The 24860-nt window shown below is 44.2% G+C and overlaps 1 protein-coding gene across 1 annotated transcript in view; it reads left to right on the top strand.

The window, feature by feature from the left end:
• Positions 1 to 24860, top strand: part of PSMD6 (proteasome 26S subunit, non-ATPase 6) — a 629161-nt gene that overhangs the window by 148519 nt on the left and 455782 nt on the right. Inside the window, exon 3 of the mRNA XM_044077992.1 lies at positions 7640 to 7785. Coding sequence (XP_043933927.1) covers positions 7640 to 7785 — 146 coding nt within the window. The remainder of the gene's footprint in view (positions 1 to 7639; positions 7786 to 24860) is intronic.

The following is a 24860-nucleotide window of genomic DNA, read 5'->3' as shown; positions in this document are numbered from 1 at the left end:
CTAAACATATTTCTGGACATTCCAAAATTCAAGATGCTGACTCTTCAACAGTTAGTTGCTATGCTAGGCAAAGATGCCTGGTTGGTAACTCTAGACTTAAGAGGCTTACCTGCATATCCCAAACAGGGAATCTTGCAGAAGATACCTCCGCTTTAAAGCAGGCTACTTTCATTACCAGTTCTCTGCACTGCCCTTTGGCTTATCTACTGCGCCCAGGGTCTTCACAAAGTGCATGGTTCCAGTAATTGCATTTTACAGGCAAAGAAATATTCAAATATAGCCATGCCTGGATGATTGTCTAATTCAGGGGGAAAGCAAGTACATTCTTCTAAAACATCTGGCGTTTGTAAAAAGGGTGCTAACCTGTCTGGGGTACACCATAAACGAAAAGAAATCACAATTGGTACCCTCTCAAGAAATTGCATTCCTAGGTGCAAGCTTGAATACAACTGCCCAGATGGCTTACCTTACACCAGAAAAGCAAATTCATTTGGTAACTTACTTCAAACAGGTGGCCACAAAAACTCTGCTATCTGCAAGACAAATTCTGCAAGCCTTGGGGTTCATGGCCTCCTGCATTCTTCTAATTCCATATGCAAGACTGCATATGAGGAAACTTCAGTGGTACTTAAAAAGTTTATGGAGTCAACATTGTCACAGCCTGGAAACAATGATTCCTATCGTACCTTGCCTGCAACTAGAGTTCCTATGGTGGGCAGATGCCTGCCACCAAAACAAGGGACTGCCATTCACTTCACCCCCTGCCACCCAGGCCCTAACTACAGATGCATCAGACTATGCTTGGATGGCTCATCTGGCAGGGAAGTGCATTCAGGTCAAATGGAGCCTAAATCAAATGCACCTTCATATCAAAAAGAGATGCTAGCTTTACAGAACGTGCTGCCAGCCTTCAAGCACTACCTTCATCCAGGACAATTAATGATAAAGACAGACAACACCACAGTTATGTGGTACATAAACAAGCAGGAGGGTACACACTCCTACCCCCTTTGCAGACTAGCCATGGCATTGTGGAACACGGCCTTGACCTATCAAATACAACTACAAGCTCAATTCCTGCCAGGAAAGCTGAATACTCTGGCAGACGAACTAAGCAGAAATCTCATGGACCCACACGAATGGAAACTGGAACCACGGATATTCAACATGTTGACACGCCAATGGGGGAGTCCAGACATGGATCTTTTTGCCTCACCCCAGAACTATCAGTTGGACAAATTCTGCACAAGAACTCATCACAAAAGAGCCTGGAAAGTGGATGCTCTATCATTCAGCTGGAAAAACCTATCAGTCTATGCTTTTCCCCCTCTGCCTCTGCTCTCCAACGTTCTACTAAAAGTCAAACTGTACAAACCAAAAATGATTTTGATTGCTCCAGACTGGCCTCGCCAACACTGGTACCCACTCCTGCGCAATGTGTCACACTTTCCACCGTGGCACCTGCCTCAGACACCTTACTTACTTTCTCAGCAGAACAACTAAATTCTGCACACTCAGCTCCAAACTTTGAATCTTGCAGCGTGGCTAATCACCTAAATTCACCCTTAGCATCCCTCAGCAAACCTGTGATGGATGTTATTTTGGAGGAAAGAAGGCCTAGTACTAGAAACTCTTATGCTGACAATTGTTAATGATTCTGTGCCTGTAATCAGTCACAAGGGATAAGCACAGCAGTGCCCAATATTTCTCAGATTTTACAATACTTAATGGATGCTTCACAAGGGCCTGTCCTTCTCTTCCATAAAAATCCATGCCTCAGCCATTTCAGCTCATTACAACACAGAACCTCCCCTCTTATCTCATCCTCTGCTAAAGCAGTATCTCAGAGGGGCCAAAAACTTAAGACCACCCAGGGTGCCCCAACCCCTGCCTGGGACCTCAAGTTTTGTGTTGGAAAAACTCACTCTTCCTCCTTTCGAGCCAGCTGCTACTGCAGACTTAACATTTCTCTCCTGGAAAACAGCTTTCCTTTTAGCAGTCACTTCAGCTAGAAGGATTTCCGAATTACAGGCGCTTATGGCAGTGGAGCCTTCCATTATTTTTCATGCGGACAGGGTGTCTCTCAGGACCAATCCATCCTTCATGCCTAAGGTGGTATCCAGTGTGGCTCTTAATCATACCATTCATTTGCCAACTTTCTTTCCCAATCCACAGAACAAGGGGGAGTGGATTCTGCATTCATTGGATGTACGCAGACAACTTATAAACAGGACAAATTCTCTAAGAAAATCTGAACAACTGCTGGTGGCATTTGCTGCAGGGGCAGAGGGAAAGGCTGTTTCAAAACAGACTGTTTCCAAATGGATAAGCCATTGTATTCGTTTCTGCTATATGCACCATGGTAAAACTATCCCCCAGAGGATCAGATCTCATTCCACCAGGGCTGCATCTACTTCTACAGCTTTTCTAAGAGGTGTTCCTATCAGAGACATTCTAGAAGCTGCTACCTGGAGCTCAGTTCATATGTTCACCAAACATTACCATTTACCCTTCTTCTTTAAATCCTGAGCTGGCTTTGCCACTGCTGTCCTGCAGGGCCTTATAGCTGATCCTAATGCTGTATAAATCCATCCTCCCAACCATAGCTTTGGGAATCTACCCAAATGTAATGACTGCAACAGTGAAACACGAAGAACATAGTACAGTTGTGTACACCTACCGTAAATGTAGATGCTAGAGTGTATTCACTGTTGCAGTCCTGGTTACCCTCCTTCCAACCCCCTGTTTTTCTCTTACTATACCTCTACTTTCCTTTACTATGCTTAAAAGCCTTTTTGGTGTATTTGCTTTTGTTTGGAGGTATATATTTTTGTGTTTTTAATTACTTAAATATTTGGCTCCCCATTTGGGGGGCACCTGACATCTGGGGCAAGAAAAACTGATGTAATGGTGTTGGCTGCATGTTTTATAACCCTGATGACCTGACGTCATGGAAGAAGAGACAGCAACCGATGCAGGACCCAAGACACTGTTAATCAGGCCGACTGAGGGCAACCTGCCAGCAGATTACCCAAATGTAATGACTGCAACAGTGAATACACTCGAACATCTACATTTATTTTAAGTGTACACAGCTGTACTTTCCTCAGAGGGGCTTCTAATATCAGACTTCCCAGAAGGCCACCCACTCCAGCCTGGAACCTGAATTATGTTTTGGAAAAACTTACTTTACCTCCCTTCAAACCTGCTGCTTTACCAGAACTAAGGTACCCCTCATGGAAGACTGCTTTTCTCCTAGCTATCATTTCAGCCAGAAGGATTTCAGAGCTATAGGCGCTGATGGCCATTGAGCCCTTCATCATCTTCCATGCAGACAGGGTCTCCCTGAGGACCAGTCCCTCCTTTATGCACAAGGTGGTATCTGATGTAACTCTCAACCAGGCCTTACAGCTACCCACCTTCTTTCCTAACCCTCAAAACAAGGGAGAAAGAATTCTGCATTCACCAGACGTGCACAGACAGCTCAGATACTATCTAGACCGTACTAAACCCTTCAAGAGAACGGACCAACCTCTTGTCATCTTTGTCCCAGGGGCACAGGAGAAGCCCATTTCCAAATGGATATCGTGCTGCATCCATTTCTGCTACAGTTTGCATGGGAACCACCCCCCCCCCCTTAGGTCTATTTGAGCCCATTCCACTAGGGCAGCCTCCACTTCCACAGCATTCCTTAGAGGAGTTCCCACCAAGGACATCCTGGAAGCTGCCACCTGGACTTCTGTCCATAACTTTACCAAACATTACCACTTACCTCTATTTTCTAAGGCTAGGGCATGGTTTGCCTCTGCAGTTCTGCAGGGCATACTGACCCATTCCTAGGTCTCTTACTGAGCCTACCACCCCTCTTCTCAGCTTTTGGAATCCTCCCACAGGTAATGACTGCAAAAGTGAAACACTGTGAACATAGTACATTTGTGCACACTTACCATAAATGTAGATGTCCGAGTGTATTCACTGTTGCAATTCTGGTTTTCCACCCTCCTTCCCCCTTATATCTCCTTTCTTTAGGGAGACATAAGTTTCTAACTGGCTTTTAGCCAGCAGGACCACTTCATAGGTTCATAGGTTCATACTAGGCTATCTGCCCGAGGGCATTTACAAGCCTAGCCCATAGTTTTGTGGCTTACGCCACCCCTTTAGTATGGGGAACTATACCCATTATTTTGCTGTGCCTCTGTTGAGCAGTGACACTGAGGTAATCCCTGGGGTATATCTGCGATCTCCCATCCATTGGTCAAGATTTCTCTTGAACAAGGCCAGCGAGGTGCTCTGCCTCACATATACCGATTTTATTCCACAGCATAGGGAGTCTTTGGGTGATGAATCTATCCTCCAGCACGCCCTATTAATAGCCGTCGAGGTTTAAGTCTCCGCCTTGTGGCTCTGACGGATCTAGATTTTTGAGGTGAAGCATATTCATCAAATCTGGGTTTGACATGGCCTTGTATGTTAGGCAAAGGTCACCTCTGAGCAGCGGTGTTTACTGAATAGAGCTGGAGTTCTTTCAGTCGGGCAGCATAGGACAGATGTTTGAGACCCTTTATCCTTTTGGTGAGGAACTTTGTGGCCTCTCCAGTTGCTGCAAGTGTCGGGTCAGATACATTCAATGGGGCATTGTACTCAATCATTGGTCTGATGAGTGATGAGTATAGGGAGACTATGACCTCCCTTGATCTAGATGAGAATCCCTTCATGATAAGGTGGGCAATGTAGAAGGTCTTCCTAACTACTTTAGCTACATGGGTGTCGAATGACAGACTACTATCAACCTGGGTCCCCAGGTCCCTGATAACTTCTTCTGTGCTCAGTGGATTGCCACCTATTTGGTAGCTAGGGGTAACCTTGTTTTTCCCCAGGGTATGACTTTGCATTTTTGGCATTTAACTTTAGGCCATGGCTCTGGCACCAGTTATCCGCTTCTGTGAGACCCTTCTGAAGGATATCTGTGTCAGATGTGTTTTCTACTATGGCCCAGTTTGCAGTCATCTGCAAACTTTGTCAGCCATAACCCTCCTGTGTTTGCTTGTACTGAAAAGTAGATGCCAAACAAGAGTGGGCCCAGGACTGAGCCCTGTGGTACACCACTTGTGACAGGCTTTAAGTCTGACATGGCGCCAGCAACTCTGACCCTGTGGGTTCTGTCACTCAGCCAGTTTGCAACCCATCTTGTGATGTATGGGTTAACATTTAAGCTGATGAGTTTTTCAATGATACCCGAGTGGGTATTGTATCAAGGCCTTCGCCAGATCGAGGTAGGCTGTATGGACTGCCTTTCCTCATCAATGGCTTTGGTGACTGTTTCAAAAAGTCAACCAAGTTTAGAAGGCATGATCTGCCTTTGACAAAGCCAAACTGGGATGGATCCAAAGTCTGCAAATTCCTATGTCTTTATTTATGAGGTCCATTATGATCCTCTCCATGGCTTTGCAGATAAGGCTTGTCAAGCTAATGGGCGGTAATTTCCAGGGTCGGTGGAGGCACCGCCTTTGTGAAGTGGGACCACAGTTGCAGTGCGCCACTCCTGCGTATCCAGAGGTAAGATTATGATTAAACAGCTGTCCTAGCTGTGGGTTTAATTCCTCGTTGAGTTCTGGAGCACACAGCCGGGGACACCATCAGGTCCCATGGATGCTGTGTTTTTGCTTTGGAGAGAGCAGTTCTCACTTGGGCATTGGAGATGTTTGGGGGCTGCAATCGCTTGGTATAGATATCTCTCCTTTGGGGAGGGGAGAAGTTTGCACTGAACCTGTCAGCCAGTATGTTGGCAATGTCTGTAGGATCAGTAATCTTCACATCATTTTGAACTAGTTCTGAGCATATCTGGGAGTTTCCTCCCAGGTTTCTAACATAGCTAAAGAAGGCCTTATGATTGTCTTTTGAGTCTTTAGCTATTTTCTCTCAAAATTTGCTTTGGATGATTTTATGAGAGCTCTTAGTTTTTACTTATAGTGATCAAGGGTGTCTTACCTTTTAAGGATTTTGCTCTATCTTGTAGTAGCTTCCTCCTTTTGTTGTAGAGTTTGTTTATGGCTGGGGTCCACCAGACTGGACGCTTGCCTTTGGTACAAAGAGTCTTTGTTTTGCTTGGGATTGCCTTATCCATGCAGTCCTGCAAGTGCTGGTAGAAGGCATTTGTAAGTGATTCAGCGGCTTGAGTACTGTTTTCCGCCTCGGGGCCTTAAAGGAGACCACACTAGTCTTTAGAAGTGTGAAGTCGGCTTCGAGAAGTTCTTTACTGTGGTCTTTTTATTTCAGGTGGGGTGGGATGAGGACCTCCAGCGAGATTAGTTTGTGATCTGATCTCACCAGTGAGGGGTATACTTCCGGTGTTGAACATTGTGCTCCCATGTTCGTGATGATGAGATCAAGTATGTTTTCTCCTCTTGTGGGGATGGTGACTAGTTGTTCCATGGCATTTGAGTTTATGAATTCCAGGAACTTTTGGGCTAGGGTGTTTGGGCTTGAGTAGTGTTCCCAGTCTATATTAGGGTAATTGAAGTCACCTAGTATGATGGTGTTTGGTGATACATTTATCCCTCTAGTGTTTTCAGGAAGGCCATGTGAGGTTCCTGAGTTTGTGAGGGTGGCCTGTAACATGCTACAATTTGCAGAGCAGTCTTGCCTATGGTTAATTGCACCTGGATGGTCTCCGATGCATCGTGCGTTGCCACCAGTCTTGAGGTGTGGGTGTCTTTGATGAATATGGATACCCCCCCTCCTTTCTTGGTATTGTCCGGATTTTGGGGCCGGAACGCATGATAAGAGGTAAAACCTGATAGTGCTGGGGTGCTCTCAGGAGCCTTGAACCAGGTTTCTGTCACTGCACCTTATTTACTTGGCCCTCTGACTGGTAAGGGCAAGAAAAACTGATGTAATGATGTTAGCTGCCTTCCTTTATAGCACTGACAACCTAATGTCAGCCAGCAAGCATCAGCAGCCGACGCAGAAAAGCATTGACTCTGGTATTTGGGCCAGCTGAGGGCTCCTACAGCAGGGATAACCCACAGGTGAAGACTGCAACAGTGAATACTTTCGAATATCTACATTTATGGTAAGTGTACACAACTGTACGTTTTCGTTTGTCTGTTTAGTGTAACATAAGTGTGTATTGTTTAATACTGCATTTTCCTGTTTGCCTGTTTATCTGTTTGCTCTCAAAATACTGTTTATGTATGCACAGTTCTAGCTGAGAACTGTAAAAATGAGGGCACAACATTAAATAAAGTTGCGATCAGTTTTGGTTGTAAATGGTGTACTTGGCAAATGTAGTAGTATGTACATTAAAGTATTGTCTCAAACTAGGATATTTAGCTGTTTTTCATTTTGTTGCAACTAACCCTGCTTTGCACCTCATAAGATGGGTTGGTACCCATGCTCAGAGCAAAGTATGAATGACATTAACTAAATAATGTGGTATAAGTGAGTCTGAAGTATATGCTTATTAACAGGAGTTTAAAACTCTGACCGACATTCCAGTTAAAAACGAACACTTTGTATAATTCTTTACCCACCTCTAGTCCTGATCATAATCTCTGCTTACTAATTGGGTATCTAGTTGCATATGTGAAATGTATTTATAAAAAGTTAAAATGTGTTTTGTTTTTATCTTTTAATCTAGGAAGGAGCTTTAACTGCTTTTCGAAAGACATTTGACAAAACAGTGGCTCTTGGGCATCGTCTCGACATTGTGTTTTATCTGTTACGAATTGGACTGTTCTATATGGATAATGACCTTATCACCAGGAACACGGAGAAAGCTAAAAGGTGCTATTTCATTAACAATGTAGCTAGAGTAGTGTGGTAAAACGGAAATGGGGCTTGCCTCTTAACAGCCTGAGTTTTGAGGAAATGTGCTTGACTCGTGTAGGTTTCCGTGCTTTTGAAGTTGTTTAAGATTACTGCTTATCCCTGGAAGAAAGTAATTGTTAAGTTGTCAGGGGTAGTGAATGTTAGAAATATATGTACAATTGTAAAGTTTAGGATTTCGGTAATGGTAAATTTGTCAAGGCTGTGTTGGAAACTGTATACCTCTTGGCAATTACTACACATCACGGTAGAGAAAAGAAAAAAAAAGTGGAAAATAACCAGTTTTAGTTTTATGGGAAGATGTCTTTCGTCCACAGTGGAAACTCATCCCTTGTTTAAGGGATGGGCTGCAGTCCTAGGCATATCATTGAAGGAACAACTCTTTGTTTAGTTAGGAGGTTGCCAAAAGGATTAGTAATGCCTGGTAGGAAAACTGTGTGGGGTGGGAGAAAAATGAATCAGTTACTGCATCAGGAAAGTAAAGTTCACTTTAGTGCACCATGGAAGTTAATTGTAAGCAATGACATAAAATAATGGTTTGTTTCCCATTTTATGTATTATGGGTACTGTTAGAAAACACATTTGTCTTGTAATGGAAATCTAAGGCAGTGTCCCCGTCCCCCCCCCCCCCCCAGCTGAAAACAGATCTGATGAAACTCCACGTGTTTAATACAAAAACAAGCTTCTAATGAAGTCCTGAACCACAACTATTGTAGTTTAGTGAGGACACCTTCTGTGTTTGAGCGTAAAAAATTTCTTCAGAAAAAATACAGTACATTGCAAGAACACCCATTATTTTAAATCAATCATCATCCAATGAATATCAGCAACCAGTTAAACTTAATAAAAGACATTCCATGTTTTAACCCTTTTATATTCCCGCTGGTTTGCACTGACTAAGAAAACACTTTGTTACTCACGTCATTCAAATCAGGGGAGAATCTGCCTTTAATTTCACTTGCCTTTCTGCTTCTCCTTTTTCAATTTGATTTTTAAAATTCTCCCCTCTTTTATCCTTTAAAACTTGTTCCAAAATGGCAAAAGTGAATTTCTTGTAATTTTCACAAAACTGGGAATGTCTACATAAAATGTTGTTACAATTTTCGTCTTTATGGTGTAATTGTGTTCCCTTATTCTTTCTCTTAAATGTCTAGTAGTTATACCTAAACAAAAACTGGTGCATCCCGAACATATGCTTACATACACCACCCCAGTTGTACCACAGTGAGATCTCCCTGGTATGTTTGAGTGTATTCACTGCTGCAGTCATGCTTTCCCTCCCTCCTTCCCCCTGACATCTGCTTTTCCTTAGAGAAAGACATATTTCTATGGGGGTCTCTGACCCCAGGACTACTAATAATTATTAAAATTGGACTTCTTTGGTTGGTTAAGGCAAGAAAAACTGAGGTAATGGCATTACCTGCTCTACTTTATAGCTCGGACGACCTGACATCAGCCAGCAAGCGACAGCAGCCAATGCAAAAAACCTTGACTCTGCTATTCGGACTGACTGAGAGCTACCACAGCATGGATAACGCAATGGTTAGGACTGCAGCAGTGAACACCTGAACATCTACATTTATGGCGACTGTGCACAACTGTACTTTTTTTAAACAAAGCTGGTTTGGAATTTTTGAAAATGTTATTTAAGAAACAACCATGGCATTATGTTTAAACTGAAAGTACCTCTTCAAAAATTGCAGAGAGAATTGACCATTTATTCCAACAGCCAGTTTGATGTCCGGTCTAACTACAGATTTTTTTGGTGTTAAGACCGTTATGAAAGAATAATCATTTTGCGAAAGCATAAAAAGATCCTTGGGGATCTGGACACTTATAAGTCTAGAATGGCTTATATGGTCAATACGAATTCTAACAAATCAGTTATTCAGGGCAGACTTTTAGTACAAGAAATATTTATCTCGCAATCAAAATGAGACTTGCCTTTAAATCAAGGATGATCTGAAACAGGAAGTGGAGTTAATCAAGGAGACGTACGCATTAAAGATGTTAGTGTTGCTGTTACCAGTGCTTTGACTAACTTGCTTCATAATCAACACTTTTCAGAATTGCCTTTGTGATCCACTAATTCTTAACAAACTACTTTAAACTTTCTTACTCAAGGTTTTTCAAAAAACATCAATTATAGAGTGAACAGGAATTATTCCAGTCAAACCCAAGGCAGAAACAAAAGGAAAAAACATTAAAGGACTCAAATGACATTGTAAGTCGTGATGGTAAAATATTTAACTTGTCCGACTTTTGTTTGAACGAACATTATTGTAAAGTCTTAAAACTTGGTTTTTAGTTTATTTCCAGTCACAGGACTGGTATGACAAAAAAAATTTAGAATATAAATTTTACACTACAAAACTGAATGTACATATTTGTTAAAGGATGTTAATGTTAAGGGAGTTGAGAAAACCTTCCACTTTTAATCCGCCCTTACATCGCATTTTAAAAGTGTTTGAGTCAGCCTGTGAATGAAAAATTAGGGCACTGTTATCATGCAAAGTGAAAAAAACAAATTTTTAATTAGTCAGTGGACGAAAGAAAGGGGCTGGGTAAATTGCAACAGCAGTCTGCTTTAAGGTTTATGAAAGCCAGCAAGGCGGGGTGGAATGGTGGTGATGAATGTAGAACAGTAAAACCATTCCATTGAAAAAATGTTGAACAACACAGAAGAATATCAAAAGGTTAGACTTATTAACATTCAGAACAGTTTTAAGTACATTGAATATTGCTTATAAGATTATTTAATGAATGGGGACATTAATTACGAAGTTTATAATTTTTTGTCAAATGATTGTCCACGTATATTAGTTTATTTGGCATTCTAAAAATTCATAAAAATCTGGTTGATCCAATTTTAGACCAATAGTCTCAGCTTCAGGTAGAGGTTCATCGTGTTTCACTGTTGTAGTCATTACACTTGGGTTATCCTGCTGGCAGGCTACCCGCAGTCGGCCTGAATTCCAAAGTCCTGGTCTGGCGTCGGTTGCTGTCGCCTCTTCCCTGATGTCAGTGCGCCAGGGGTATAAAAGATGCAGCCGACGCCATTTTCTTCAGTCTTTCTTGCCATGCGGTGCCCGAAGCAAAAGCAGTTCGCAAGTGCCAGTTGGCCGACTCCTGAGATTTTCAAATCTGAATTTCAGATCCGAAGTCTTCATTAAAGCTAAGTACCCCGTTGGGGAAACTTTTTTCTTGCTCCAGACCGATGTCAGAAAAAGTTAACAATTTTATTTCTTGTGGGAAGCAAATACCTCATAAGGATTTTCATTCTTATTGTATTCCTTGCCTAGGCCCTGACCACGACATTGCTATTGGTCAGTTTTGTGCTAGATTTAACCAACGCACTATTAAGCATCGGTACGATTTTGCTTTTCATTACTTTTGCCAAAGATTTCATTATATAATGCCGTCGGAACAGCCAACGACCGGAGTTCATAAAAAGCGCAAGGAAAAGGACAGGCATCCGAGGTCCAAAACCGACGACGAAGCTTCCGCTAGGCCAGTCACCGGTTTGCCGGTTCTCAGTGAGGCACTTTCGCAGCCCCTGACACCCGCTACCTCAGAGCCACAGGCCACTTCCGACTCCCATGTGGAGCCGACTAGGCCTCTGGATACTCAAGGTATTGGACACTCGGAAACTATTCCCTCAGATGGGTCCAGAGCCGCTGAGCAGGCATCTGCTTCAAAGGCAAAGACTAAAACAGCTCTAAAGACAAAGAAACAAGTACAGCATTCTCCTGCACAGACTTCCATGCCTAAAAAACAGATGCTTAAAATGGCCGAAGACCTAATTACTTTGATCAGGGGTTCCCATCCCCCTCCTGATAAGAGGCCTTGGCAAGAGACAGAATATGAATCTTCAGATCAGGTTTCCATTTCCTCTGTGCAGGGATACTCCCTTCCTCCCTATGAGGATTCTGATGCTGAAGAGTCTATTCCTTCAAACCTCTCCTCCTGAGGATTATTCTTTTGGGGAAACCCTTCACACCATGAGGGAGCACTTTCACTGGGAGAGCCAAGATTACTCAGAATCTAAGAAAAGGCTCAGAGACTTTCTTTTACTACCTCAGCACAGACCTCTTGCTATTCCACCGGTTCTAGACATAGTAGATGATGAATTTTCAGAGTCCAACCTGTCTCCTGACTCTCTACCTCCCCTAAGCCAGACAGATACTACAGGGTTCCAGATTCCCACAAATTTCTATATAAAAACCCTGCTGCTGACCCAGAAACTATATCTCAGGGTCCCAAAGGGGGCAAAGCTTCCACTGCGAAAAACCCTGTCCCCCTGATAGGGATTCTAGGGCACTGGACAGATGGGGAAAAAAGTTTACACTTCTGCTACCTTGGCTGTAAGGGCTTTAAATTGTCAGTTTCATATGCTTAAATATCAGCAATATTTAATGTCACTGCTAAAACAGAAAATGTTGACAAATTCTGAATGTCCAGATAACAAGGAAATGCGGGATTTATTGCATGCAGCTGAACAAGTGGGAAAATTTTGATTCACTGGAGGCATCTTGCAGGGCCGCTGTTACGGCTACTGTCATTAGAAGGCATGCTTGGGTAAAGGAACAAAATCTGCCTGATCATGTTAAAGCAAAATTATTGGGTGCTCCTTTACAGCATGATACTTTGTTTGGTGTTAAGGCAGAAGAGGTGTTGAAAATGGAGGATAAAGCGAAATCTATGCAGACAGTTAAGGATTTCTTACAGGTACAACCACCCAGATTTAGCAGGAACTGGCCTTCAAAGAATTGGTCTTTTCCAGTGTCAGACAAGCCACAAAGAGGCAGATACAGATGCCCTAGAGGCAGAGCCCAGCCCCAAGGCTCATACAGGCCTAAACAATGCAGGTGCTTCTACCACCAAAAGCGGAGAAGACAAATCACAGCCATATAGAAAACAGTCCCAATGACTTTTCTCTGCCAATACCAAGCACTTATCTTTTGGCAGCCCCCTTTGGGGGAAAACTAGCACTTTTTTTCACAAAATTGGCATATAATCACCCAGGACAAATGGGTCTTAAATATAGTGTCCCAGGGCTACAGGTTCCACTTTCACACCTTGCCAAAGGCAAAAGGTATGCCAGACCTGCCACAAAATCAATGGGCAGAGGCACAAAAGCATGTTACATCCCTCATGGACATGAGGGCCATTCAGCGAGTACCACAGCAAGGGCCAGGGACAAGGTTTTTACTCAAGACTATTCCTGGAACCCAGAAAGGACAAAGCATGGAGACCAATTCTGGACCTGTCTATTCTAAACACTTTTTTCTGGACGTTCCAAAATTCAAAATGTTGACTCTGCAGCAGCTTCTGCCCATGCTGGACAAGAAGGCTTGGCTTGTAACTTTGGACTTAAAAGAGGCATACCTGCATGTCCCAATCAGACAGTCTTGCAGACGATACCTCAGATTCATAGCTGGATCAATGCACTACTAATTCTCTGCACTGCCCTTTGGCTTATCTACTGCGCCCAGGGTCGTGTCAAAATGCCTGGCACCAGTAATTGCTTTCTGCAGACAAAGGGGAATTCAAATATACCCTTACTTGGACGACTGCCTTATTCAAGCAGAGAACAAAGACATTCTACTGAGGCATCTGGCGTTTGTGCAAAGATTACTAATTTTCCTAGGCTACACGGTAAACGAAAAAAAATCAAAACTAGTGCCCTCTCAAGAGATAATATTCCTGGGTGCAAGCTTAAATACAACTGCCCAGATGACTTATCTCACGCCAGACAAGCAAAGACAACTGACTTCTTACTTCAGAATGTTGGCAACAAAGACTCAGTTATCCGCAAGAAAAATTCTGCAGGCTTTGGGCTTCATGGCATCCTGCATTCTACTAATTCCATATGCAAGACTGCATGTGAGGAAACTACAATGGTATCTAAAAAGTGTTTGGCCTCAACATTGCCACAGCCGGGAAACTTTAATTACCCTCATTCCCTGCCTGCAACAGGAGTTTCGATGGTGGGCACAGGCCTGTCACCACAACAAGGGACAGCCATTCACTCTACCCACGGCCAGGCAGACACTAACAACAGATGCATCAGATTATGCCTGGGGGGTCCACATGGCAGGAAAATGTATTCAGGGAGCATGGCCAGCAAGCCAAATGCATCTTCATATCAATCAAAAAGAGATGCTAGCTGTTCAGAATGCCCCGACAGCCTTCAAGGATCTACTTCATCCAGGACAACTGCTGGTAAAGATGGACAATACTACAGTCATGTGGTATGTAAAGAAGCAGGGAGGCACACATTCCTACCCCCTCTGCAGACAAGCCATGACTTTGTGGAACACAGCATTGACTTATCAAGTACACCTGCAAGCACAATTCCTGCTAGGAAAGACAAATACTCTGGCAGAAGAACTAAGCAGAAATCTCAAGGATCCTCACGACTGGAAACTAGATCCACAAATCTTCAACATGATTACAAGGAAATGGGGATGCCCAGACATAGATTTATTTGCCTCCCCACACAACTGCCAACTACAGAGATTCTGCACAAGGACTCATCACAAACAAGCATGGAAAGTGGATGCCCTATCATTCAGCTGGAAAACCCTTATAGTATATGCCTTTCCTCCACTTCCTCTCCTCCCCAAGGTACTCCTAAAGGTCAGACAAGAGAAGCCAAAAATGATATATTGCCCCAGACTGGCCACGCCAGCACTGGTACCCAATCCTAAAGAGCTTGTCTCAAGGCCCAGCCTGGACATTGCCTCAGATTCCTTATTTGCTGACCCAACAAAACAATCAGATCCTGCACAGCCAACTCAGAACCCTAAATCTGACTGCATGGCTGATGATGTAACCATTCAGAACTCACTTCTCTCTAAAGCAGTTATGGATTTTATTTTGGAGGCCAGGAGGCCCAGCACCAGAAAATCTTATACAGAAAAATGGAAGAGATTCTGTGCTTAGAACCAGGCACTAGAAATGGACACGCTTGTACCAAAATATCCCTCAGATTTTACAATACCTAACTGAGATGCTGGACAAAGGCCTATCCTTCTCATCAATTAAGATCCATGCCTCTGCCATTTCAGCTCATTACAATAGGGATCCACCTATTTTTTCACATCCACTGCTAAGGCAGTACCTCAGAGGGACCAAAAACATAAGGCCTCCAAGGAGAGCTCCAACACCTGCATGGGACCTCAATTTTGTCTTGGAAAAACTCACACTGCCTCCTTTTGAGCCTGCCACTACAGCTGACATAAAATACTTATGATAAACAGCTCTGCTCCTAGCAATAACCTTGGCAAGAAGAGTCTCAGAGTTGCAGGCACTAATGGCTGTGGAACCTTTTATTATTTTTCATCCGGACAGGGTTTCTCTAAGGACAAACCCAACATTTATGCCTAAGGTAGTGTCCAGTGTGGCTCTTAACCAAACCATTCATTTGCCTACCTTTTATCCAAACCCACAGAATAAGGGGGGGAGACTTCTGCATTCTTTGGACATACACAGACAGCTACGCTTCTACTTGGACAAAACTAAAGCCTTCAGAAAGACTGAGCAGCTCTTAGTGGCATATGCTGCAGGATCGCAAGGAAAAGCTATTTCAAAGCAGACTATTTCAAAATGGATAGGACACTGCATTTGTTTCTGCTATTCACAACGTGGCAAATCAGTGCCTAAGGGCATTAGGCCACATTCTACCAGAGCAGCAGCCTTCCTCAGAGGGAGTACCAACCAAGGACATTTTGGAGGCTGCAACTTGGGCTTCAATGCACACTTTTAGAAAGCACTACCAATTACCTCTTTACTCTAAATCCAGAGCAGGCTTCGCCACTGCAGTTCTGCAGGGCCTCATAGCCACTCCTAATTCTATCTAGGCCCAGCCACCCTACCTCAGCTTTGGGATTCAACCCAAGTGTAATGACTGCAACAGTGAAACACGAACATAGTACAGTTGTGTACCTACCATAAATGTAGATGTTCGAGTGTATTCAATGTTGCAGTCCAGGTTACCCTCCCTCCATCCCCCTTTCATTGCTGGGACTTATCTGTACTACTCTCTATTCTATACAACCTATGTGGTGTATTTGCTTGTAGATGAAGGTAATGTTTGTTAGTGCATGCTTTTTTATGAGCAGAATTTTTAGCCTACCCTTTTGGGGGCACCTGACATCTGGGGCAAGAAAAACTGAAGAAAATGGCATCAGCTGCATCTTTTATACCCCTGGCACACTGACGTCAGGGAAGAGGCGACAGCAACCGACGCCGGACCAGGACTTTGGAATTCAGGCCGACTGCAGGTAGCCTGCCAGCAGGATAACCCAAGTGTAATGACTGCAGCAGTGAATACACTCGAACATCTATATTTATGGTAGGTACACAACTGTACTTTCTACAGAGACTATTTCTATATTTTAGACTCTCTTTTAATTCCTTTGGTTCAACAGCTATCATCTTACATTCAAGATTCCTGGGATTTTTTAGATCGCATAAGGAACTTTAGTCAAGAAAATTTATATTTCAGGAGAAGATTGTTATATGTTCACAGTAGATGTGGTCTCTTTTTACTTAATACCTGTTGAAGTAAGGATTGAATTTGTCAGATGTTATTTGAACACTGACATGGACAGTAATAGAGTTTATTTATGATATTCATCATGTTTCACTGTTGCAGTCATTACAATTGGGTTATCCTGCTGGCAGGCTTCCCGCAGTCGGCCTGAATTCCAAAGTCTAGGTCCGGCGTCAGTTGCTGTCGCCTCCTCCCTGAAGTCAGTGTGCCAGGGGTATAAAAGATGCAGCTGACGCCATTTTCTTCAATCTTTCTTGCCACGCAGTGCCCGAAGCAAAAGCAGTTCGCAAGTGCCAGTCGGCCGACTCCGGATCTGAAATTCGAAAATGAAAATCTCAGAAGTCTTCATTAAAAGCTAAGTACCCATTGGGGAAACTTTTTTCTTGCTCCAGACCGATGTCAGAAAAAGTTAATAATTGTATTTCTTGTGGGAAGCAAATACCTCATAAGGACTTCCATTCTTACTGTATTCCTTGCCTAGGCCCTGATCACGACATTGCTAATTGTCGCTTTTGTGCTAGATTTAACCAACGCACTATTAAGCGTCGGTACGATTTTGCATTTCACTATTTTGGCAGAAGATTTAATTACAAGATGTCGTCGGATAGCCATCCGACTACCGCAATTCAAAAGAAACGCAAAGAAAAAGAAAAGGACAGGCATCCGAGGTCCAAAACTGACGACGAGGCTTCTTCTATGCCAGTCGCCGGTTCTCAGTGAGGCGCTTTCGCAGCCCCTGAAGCCCGCTACTTTAGAGCCACAGGCCGCTTCGACTCACACGTGGAGCCGACTAGGCCGCCGGAAACTCAAGGTATTGGAACCTCGGAAACTATTCCCTCAGATGGGTCCGGAGCCGCTGAGCAGGCATCGGCTTCTGAGGGTGTTTTCAGACCTACACAGTTATATGTTAAAATGACTTCCGCTTCAAAGGCAAAGACTAAAGCTCCTCTAAAGACAAAGAAACAAATGCAACAGCCCCATGGACAGGCCTCCATGCCTAAAAAACAGATGCTCAAAATGGCCGAAGACCTAATTACTTTGATCAGGGGTTCCCATCCCCCTCCTGATAAGAGGCCTAGGCAAGAGACAGAATGTGAATCTTCAGATCAGGTTTCCATTTCTTCTGATTCCTCTTCTGATCAGAAATACTCTCTTCCTCCCTATGAGGATTCTGATGCTGAAGAATCTATCCCTTCAGCCTCTCCTCCTGAGGATTATTCTTTTGGGGAAACTCTGCATACCATGTGGGAGCATTTCCACTGGGAGAGCCAAGATTATTCAGAATCTAAGAAAAGGCTCAGAGACTTCCTTTTACTAACTCAGCACAGGCCCCTTGCAATTCCACCTGTTAGACATTGTAGATGATGTATTTTCAGAGTCCAGTCTGACTCCTAACTCTTTACCTCCAGCTCCTGTTAAGCCAGACAGATACTACAGGGATCCTGGTTCACATAAATTTTTTTTTAAGAACCCTGCTGCTGACCCAGAAACTATCTCATGGTTCCAAAGGGGTCAAGGCTTCCACTGCAAAAAACACTACCCTCTCTGACAGGGATTCTAGGGCACTGGACAGATGGGGAGAAAAGATTTACACTTCTGCTACCTTGGCTATAAGGGCTTTAAATTGTCAGTTTCATATGCTTAAATATCAGCAATATATTTTGTCACTGCTTAAACAGAAAATGTTGATAAATTCTGAATGTGCAGAAAACAAAGAAATGCAAGATTTATTGCATGCAGCTGAACAAGTGGGAAAGCATACTTTGTAATGTGGTTTTGATTCTCTGGAGGGCTCCTGCAGGGCCGCTGTTACAGGTTCTGTCATTAGGAGGCATGCTTGGTTAAAGGAACAGAATCTGCCTGATCATGCTAAAGCAAAATTATTAGATGCTCCATTACAGCATGGTACTTTGTTTGGTGTTAAAGCAGAAGAGGTGTTGAAGAAAATGGAGGACAAAGCTAAATCTATGCATACAGTCAAGGATTTCTTACAGGTACAGCCTCCAAGATTTAGCAGGCACTGGCCTACAAAGAATTGGTCCTTTCCAGTGTCAGACAGGCCACAAAGAGGCAGATACAGATGCCCTAGAGGCAGATCCCAACCCCAAGGCTCATACAGGTCTAAACAATGGGGTACTTCTACCTCCAAAAGCAGAGAAGACAAATCACAGCCATACAGGAAACAGTCCCAATGATTTCCCCCCGCCTGCGCCAAGCACTTATCTTCTGGCAGCACCTTTGGGGGGGGGACTAGCACTTTTTTCTCAAAATTGGCATGTAATAACCCAGGACAAATGGGTCTTGGATATAGTGTCACAAGGCTACAGGTTTCACTTTCACACCCTGTCAAGGGCAAATGGTTTGCCAGACCTGCCAAAAAATCAATGGGCAGAGGCACAATAGCAAGTGTCATCCCTCATGGACATGAGAGCCATTCAGCAAGTACCACAGCAAGAGCACGGACAAGGATTTTACTCGACTGTTCTTGGTGCCCAGGAAGGACAAAGTCTGGAGACCAGTACTGGACCTATCTATTCTAAACACATATCTGGATATTCCAAGATTCAAAATGTTGACTCTGCAGCAGCTTCTGCCCATGCTGGGCAAGAAGGCTTGGCTAGTGACTTTAGACCTAAAAGAGGCATACCTGCATGTCCCAATCGGACAATCATGCAGAAGATACCTCAGATTCATAGCTGGCTCAATGCACTACCAATTCTCTGCACTGCCCCTTGGCTTGTCTACTGTGCCCAGGGAATTCACAAAATGCCTGGCTCCAGTAATTGCATTTTGCAGACAAAGAGGAATACAAATATATCCTTACTTGGACGACTGCCTTATTCAAGCAGAGAACAAGGACATTCTACTACAGCATCTGGCGTTTGTAAAAGGATTACTAACATGCCTAGGGTACACAGTAAACGAAAAGAAATCAAAACTAGTACCCTCTCAAGAGATAATATTCCTGGGTGCAAGTTTAAATACAACTGCCCAGATGGCTTATCTCACGCCAGACAAACAAAGGCAACTGACTACTTATTTCAAAATGTTGGCAACAAAGACCCAGTTACCTGCAAGAAAAATTCTGCAGGCTTTGGGCTTCATGTCATCCTGCATTCTGCTAATTCCATATGCAAGACTGCATATGAGGAAACTTCAATGGTATCTAAGAAGTGTTTGGACTCAACATTGCCACAGCCTGGAAACTTTAATTATCCTCATTCCCTGCCTGCAACAGAAGTTTCGATGGTAGGCAAAGGCCTGTCACCACAACAAGGGACAGCCATTCGCTTTACCCACTGCCAGGCAGATATTAACAAGAGATGCATCAGATTATGCCTGGGGGGGCTCACATGGCAGGAAGATGTATTCAGGGTACATGGTCCGCAAGCCAAATGCATCTACATAACCAAAAAGAGATGCTAGCTGTTCAGAATGCCCTGACAGCCTTCAAGGATCTACTTCATCCGGGACAACTACTGATAAGACGGATAATACTACAGTCATGTGGGACATAAACAAGCAGGGAGGCACTCATTCCTACCCGCTATGATGACTAGCCATGACTTTGTGGGACACAGCATTGACTTACCTAGTACATCTGCAGGCACAATTCCTGCCAGGAAAGATAAATACTCTGGCAAACGAACTAAGCAAAAACCTCATGGATCCCCACGAGTGGAAATTGGATCCACAAGTCTTCAGCATGATAATAAGGAAATGGGGATGGCCCGGACATAGATCTATTTGCCTCCCCTCACAACTGCCAACTACAGAAATTCTGCTCAAGGACTTATCACAAGCAAGCATGGAAAGTGGATGCTCTATCTTTCAGCTGGAAAAACTTAACAGTATATGCCTTTCCTCCACTGCCTCTTCTCCCCAAGGTACTCCTAAAAGTCAGACAAGAGAAGCCAAAAATGATACTGATTGCCCCAGACTGGCCCCGCCAGCACTGGTACCCAATCCTAAGGAACTTGTATCAGTACGCAGCCTGGACATTACCTCAAATTCCTCATTTATTGTCCCAACACAACAATCAGATCCTGCACAGCCAGCTCAAGACCTTAAATCTGGCAGCATGGCAGATAATGTAGTCATTCAAAACACACCTTTCTCTAAAGCGGTGATGGATGTTATTTTGGAGGCCAGGAGGCCTAGTACCAGAAAGTCTTATGCTGAAAAATGGAAGAGATTCTATGCTTGGAACCGGGCACAAGGGATTGACACGTCTGTATCAAATATTCCTCAGATTTTGCAATATTTATGCTGGACAAAGGCCTATCTTTTTAATCAATTAAGATTCATGCCTCTGCCATTTCAGCTCATTACAATACAGAGCCACCTATTTTTTCTCATCCTTTATTAAGGCAGTACCTCAGAGGAGCCAAAAACTTAAGGCCTCCAAGGAGATCTCCAATACCTGCATGGGACCTCAATTATGTCTTGGAAAAACTCACCCTGCCTCCTTTTGAGCCAGCCTCTACAGCTGATATAAAATTTTTATCATGGAAAACAGCTCTGCTCCTAGCAATAACCTCTGCAAGACGAGTCTCAGAGCTGTAGGCACTCATGGCTGTGGAACCTTTTATCATTTTCCATCCAGATAGGGTTTCTCTGAGGACAAACCCGACATTTTATGCCTAAGGTAGTGTCCAGTGTGGCCCTTAACCAAACTATTAATTTGCCTACCTTTTACCCAAACCCACAGAATAAGGGGGAGAGACTTCTGCATTCTTTGGACATACACAGACAGCTGCGCTTCTACTTGGACAGAAAGACTGAGCAATTACTAGTGGCATATGCTGCAGGATCACAAGGAAAGGCTATCTCAAAGCAGACTGTTTCAAAGTGGATAGGCCATTGCATTCGTTTCTGCTATTCACAACATGGCAAATCAGTGCCTAAGGGCATAGGCCAAATTCAACCAGAGCAGCAGCCACTTCAGCTGCCTTCCTCAGAGGAGTACCAACCAAAGACATTTTAGAGGCTGCAACCTGGAGTTCAGTGCACACTTTTACAAAGCACTATCACTTACCACTCTACTCTAAATCCAGGTCAGGCTTTGCCACTGCAGTTCTGCAGGGCCTCATAGCCACTCCTAATCCTATTTAGCTCCAGCCTCCCAACTTTAGCTTTGGGATTCAACCAAATTGTAATGACTGCAACAGTAAAACACGATGAACATAGTACAGTTGTGTACTTACCATAAATGTAGATGTTCGAGTGTATTCACTGTTGCAGTCCAGGTTACCCTCCCACCACCCCCCTTATCTTTGTTGGAACTTATCTGTACTTCTCTATTCTATACAACCTATGTGGAGAATTTGCTTGTAGATGAAGGGAAAATTTACCTTGGTGCATGCGTGCCTTATTGACATATTTTTAGCCTACCCTTTTGGGGGCACCTGACATCTGGGGCAAGAAAAACTGAAGAAAATGGCGTCTGCTGCATCTTTTATACCCCTGGCGCACTGGCGTAAGGGAGGAGGCGACAGCAACCGACGCCGGACCCAGACTTTGGAATTCAGGCCGACTGCGGGTAGCCTGCCAGCAGGATAACCCAATTGTAATGACTGCAACAGTGAATACACTCGAACATCTACATTTATAGTAAGTACACTACTGTACTTTTCTCTTTATTAGAAATTTTATTGACCTGACAATTACTTTACTACTGTAGCTCCCAAATATGTCAGTTTAGTGCTTGGTTGGTGGGAAAGGGAAATATTAAAATTAAGATGGTATGTAGTCCTATCTCGCCATAATTCTTGCTGGATGGGTTCAGAGCCGATACTAAAGCTCGAGAGCTTTTACTGACTCGAGGCTAGCCCCTATCCCATGGTGCCTCACTGCAATTCCCCGGATCTCGTTTGCTGCAAAAGCTTCGAGGTATATATATATATATATATATATATATATATATATATATATATATATATATATATATATATATTCTTATTTCTAGTGCAACTGTTTTGAAAGTTTTTCAACCCAATCCCCCCCTTTGGACTGTGTGGCCCGTTTAAGTTAGAGGGCCGTAGTGCCCGTTTAAGTTGAGGGCCTTTCCTCCCTGTGTGTGTGTGACTTAAAAAATAAAAATCAATCTTCTTCTCTTCACACCTTTATTGTTGTTAATATTTTCACTCTTATTAGCTTTTTTTGTCTTAGTGTCTAAGAATGTCTATAGATAAGGATCACAAGGATCATCGCCCTTCGAGGTTCAAAAAATGTGATGGGTGTGTGCAGAAAATGTCTGTTAGACAGCCACACCAGTTGTGTATATTGTCTTGGCAAAGCCCATTTACAGGAACCCTGCACCTTCTGTCACACTTTTAGCACAAGAGTTTTGAATGAAAGGAAGAGAAAACTCATTGACAGGGGTCTCATGACCAGTTTCTTCCAGGAACAGCTGGAACTGGTCAGGCAGCTCCAAAATCCTCAAAGAAAAAATCATCGGTCCCGGCTTCGGAGCCGACCAAAAAGACAAAAGCGTCAGAACCAAAAAGTTCCGGTTCCGACTCTGCTTCATCTTCGGTGCCGTCAATGTCATTGGTTCTGAGACCGTCTTCGGTACCGAAAATTTTGCCCGACATCGAGACTGTATCTCCTACATTGAGATCTCTTATTTTGGAGAGGAGGTCGTCTCCTTCTGTCTCCACCAGATCCTCCAGGACCCTATCAGATGAGGATATCGAGAGGGTGGTGAAGTGGTTGCTTTTGCATCCAGCTCTGGCTAGAAAATTGGCCCCTCCAGACCCAAAGGTCTCTGAGCCGACCCCCTTACCAGCCACTGTTCCTCCTCCGACTGCTTCGCGCTCAGAGCCTGTTACGTCAGGTTCCTCGGTCTTTGACCCTTCGGCTCCGGGGATTCAACCAGTTTCCTCGGAGCCAATTACTCTATCCTCGATGGCTCAGTCTGGAGCCGAGGATTCTGGGAGCTGACTCTCTCGTGTCGACTCCGAGGGGGACAGTCACCCTGGGTTCTCATCAGAACCGACCCTCCAACTCAGAGCTTCAGCTCGATTCAGCACGGCTCCCACTTCTGCTTCAGAGCCATTCCCTCTTACTAAGAGCCGATCATCCGCCCCCTCAGAGCGGAGGTCTTCTTCGGAGCGGGGGGGGGGAGGCTTTCGAAGCTATAGAGAAGGCTTTTTCCTCTGCCAAAGCCATTCCTTTGGAACCTGTGTCCCACCAGCAGCAGGCAGTAACCTCTTCCCCCCTGCTACCCCCACAGCGGAGGGAACCAGAGGCCCAGGTAGCCCCCATTGGAGGTGCCCCCTCTTCGAGACCTCTCCAGATTATCCCACTGGAGAGCTCCCTCGGAAGAGGCTATGTAAGAGGAAACATGTCAACTCCCCTGAGTCTGTCACTTCAGACACTGATTTAGAGGAATCAGAAGGGTCCCCTAGATCCCCCTCTGAGGATGTCTCCTTTTCTGACATCCTAGAAATCCTTAGAGGGGTGATTGGAAGACCTCTAACCCTGCTGAGGATGAATGTGTGTCTTGAGGCCTTGGGTTCCCGACCTTCCTCCCGCAAAGCATGGATTTCTCCAGATTCAGTAGAAGCTGTCCCGAGGATGCCAAACAAATTTATGACAGCTCCTGAGGTCAAGGCTTTTCGTAGTAAGGAAGTTCCAGATGATGCTATGGTGGTAGCAGCGGCCACCAAGAAGGAATTATCTGAGACGTCTTCTAATATCCATCCTCCTAACAAGGAGTCCAGGACGATGGATAGGTACGGGAGGCATACTTTTTTTTCAGCGACATTTGCATTAAGATTGTTGAATTACCTGACTCATTTTACTCGCCTTCAGTGGGATCTCCTGAAAGAGTTAGGAGATACCCTACAGGGTTCAGTAGCTTCGGATTCCATGGATAACGTTTCTGCGCAGCTCTCTACCCTTACTTCCATAGCTAACTCCTCCATGAGGCTGATCTCATGCGGCAGATGGAGGGAGTAGGGCAGCCACAGCAGGAATATCCCTCTGGAGACATTCGTGGATGTCTTTGTAATTTTACGGAGTCCTTCAAGTCTTTCTTCGCTAACGTCCCCTTTGATGGTTCATCTCTTTTTGGACCCCAAGTGAGAGAGACTTTGACTAGGTGCGAGCAGGAAGGGAAAACCTTATCTGCCGTCTGAGTCCATTTCTCTCTCCCATCCAGACCCTATCCCACGGGTAATACAGGAGGGAAAATGTGTTTCTGCAAATCCCAAAAATGTTTCCCTAAAGCACAAGGTCAACCCTCCCACAGAGGCAGAGGGGGGGGATATAATGGAAGACGCCGCCCTTGCTGCAGAGGAGGTCTGCAACATCAGGGTGACAGAGAAGCTTTCGCTGATCGTCCCTTCCATCGACACTGAAGGGTTGTCCGACTGTCTGTCTCTGGAGGCATTCGGGGGTCGTATATCGCTGTACCCAAGCGCCTGGCTATCACCCAAGATCGTTGGGTACACAGAATAATATCCAG

Source organism: Protopterus annectens, chromosome 7.part0 (assembly GCF_019279795.1).
Source record: "Protopterus annectens isolate FY-2018-M chromosome 7.part0, PAN1.0, whole genome shotgun sequence".
NCBI classification, from domain to species: Eukaryota; Metazoa; Chordata; order Ceratodontiformes; family Protopteridae; genus Protopterus; species Protopterus annectens.
Note: the sequence above shows the minus strand (reverse complement) of the source record. Positions and strands in the feature narration are given on the sequence as shown.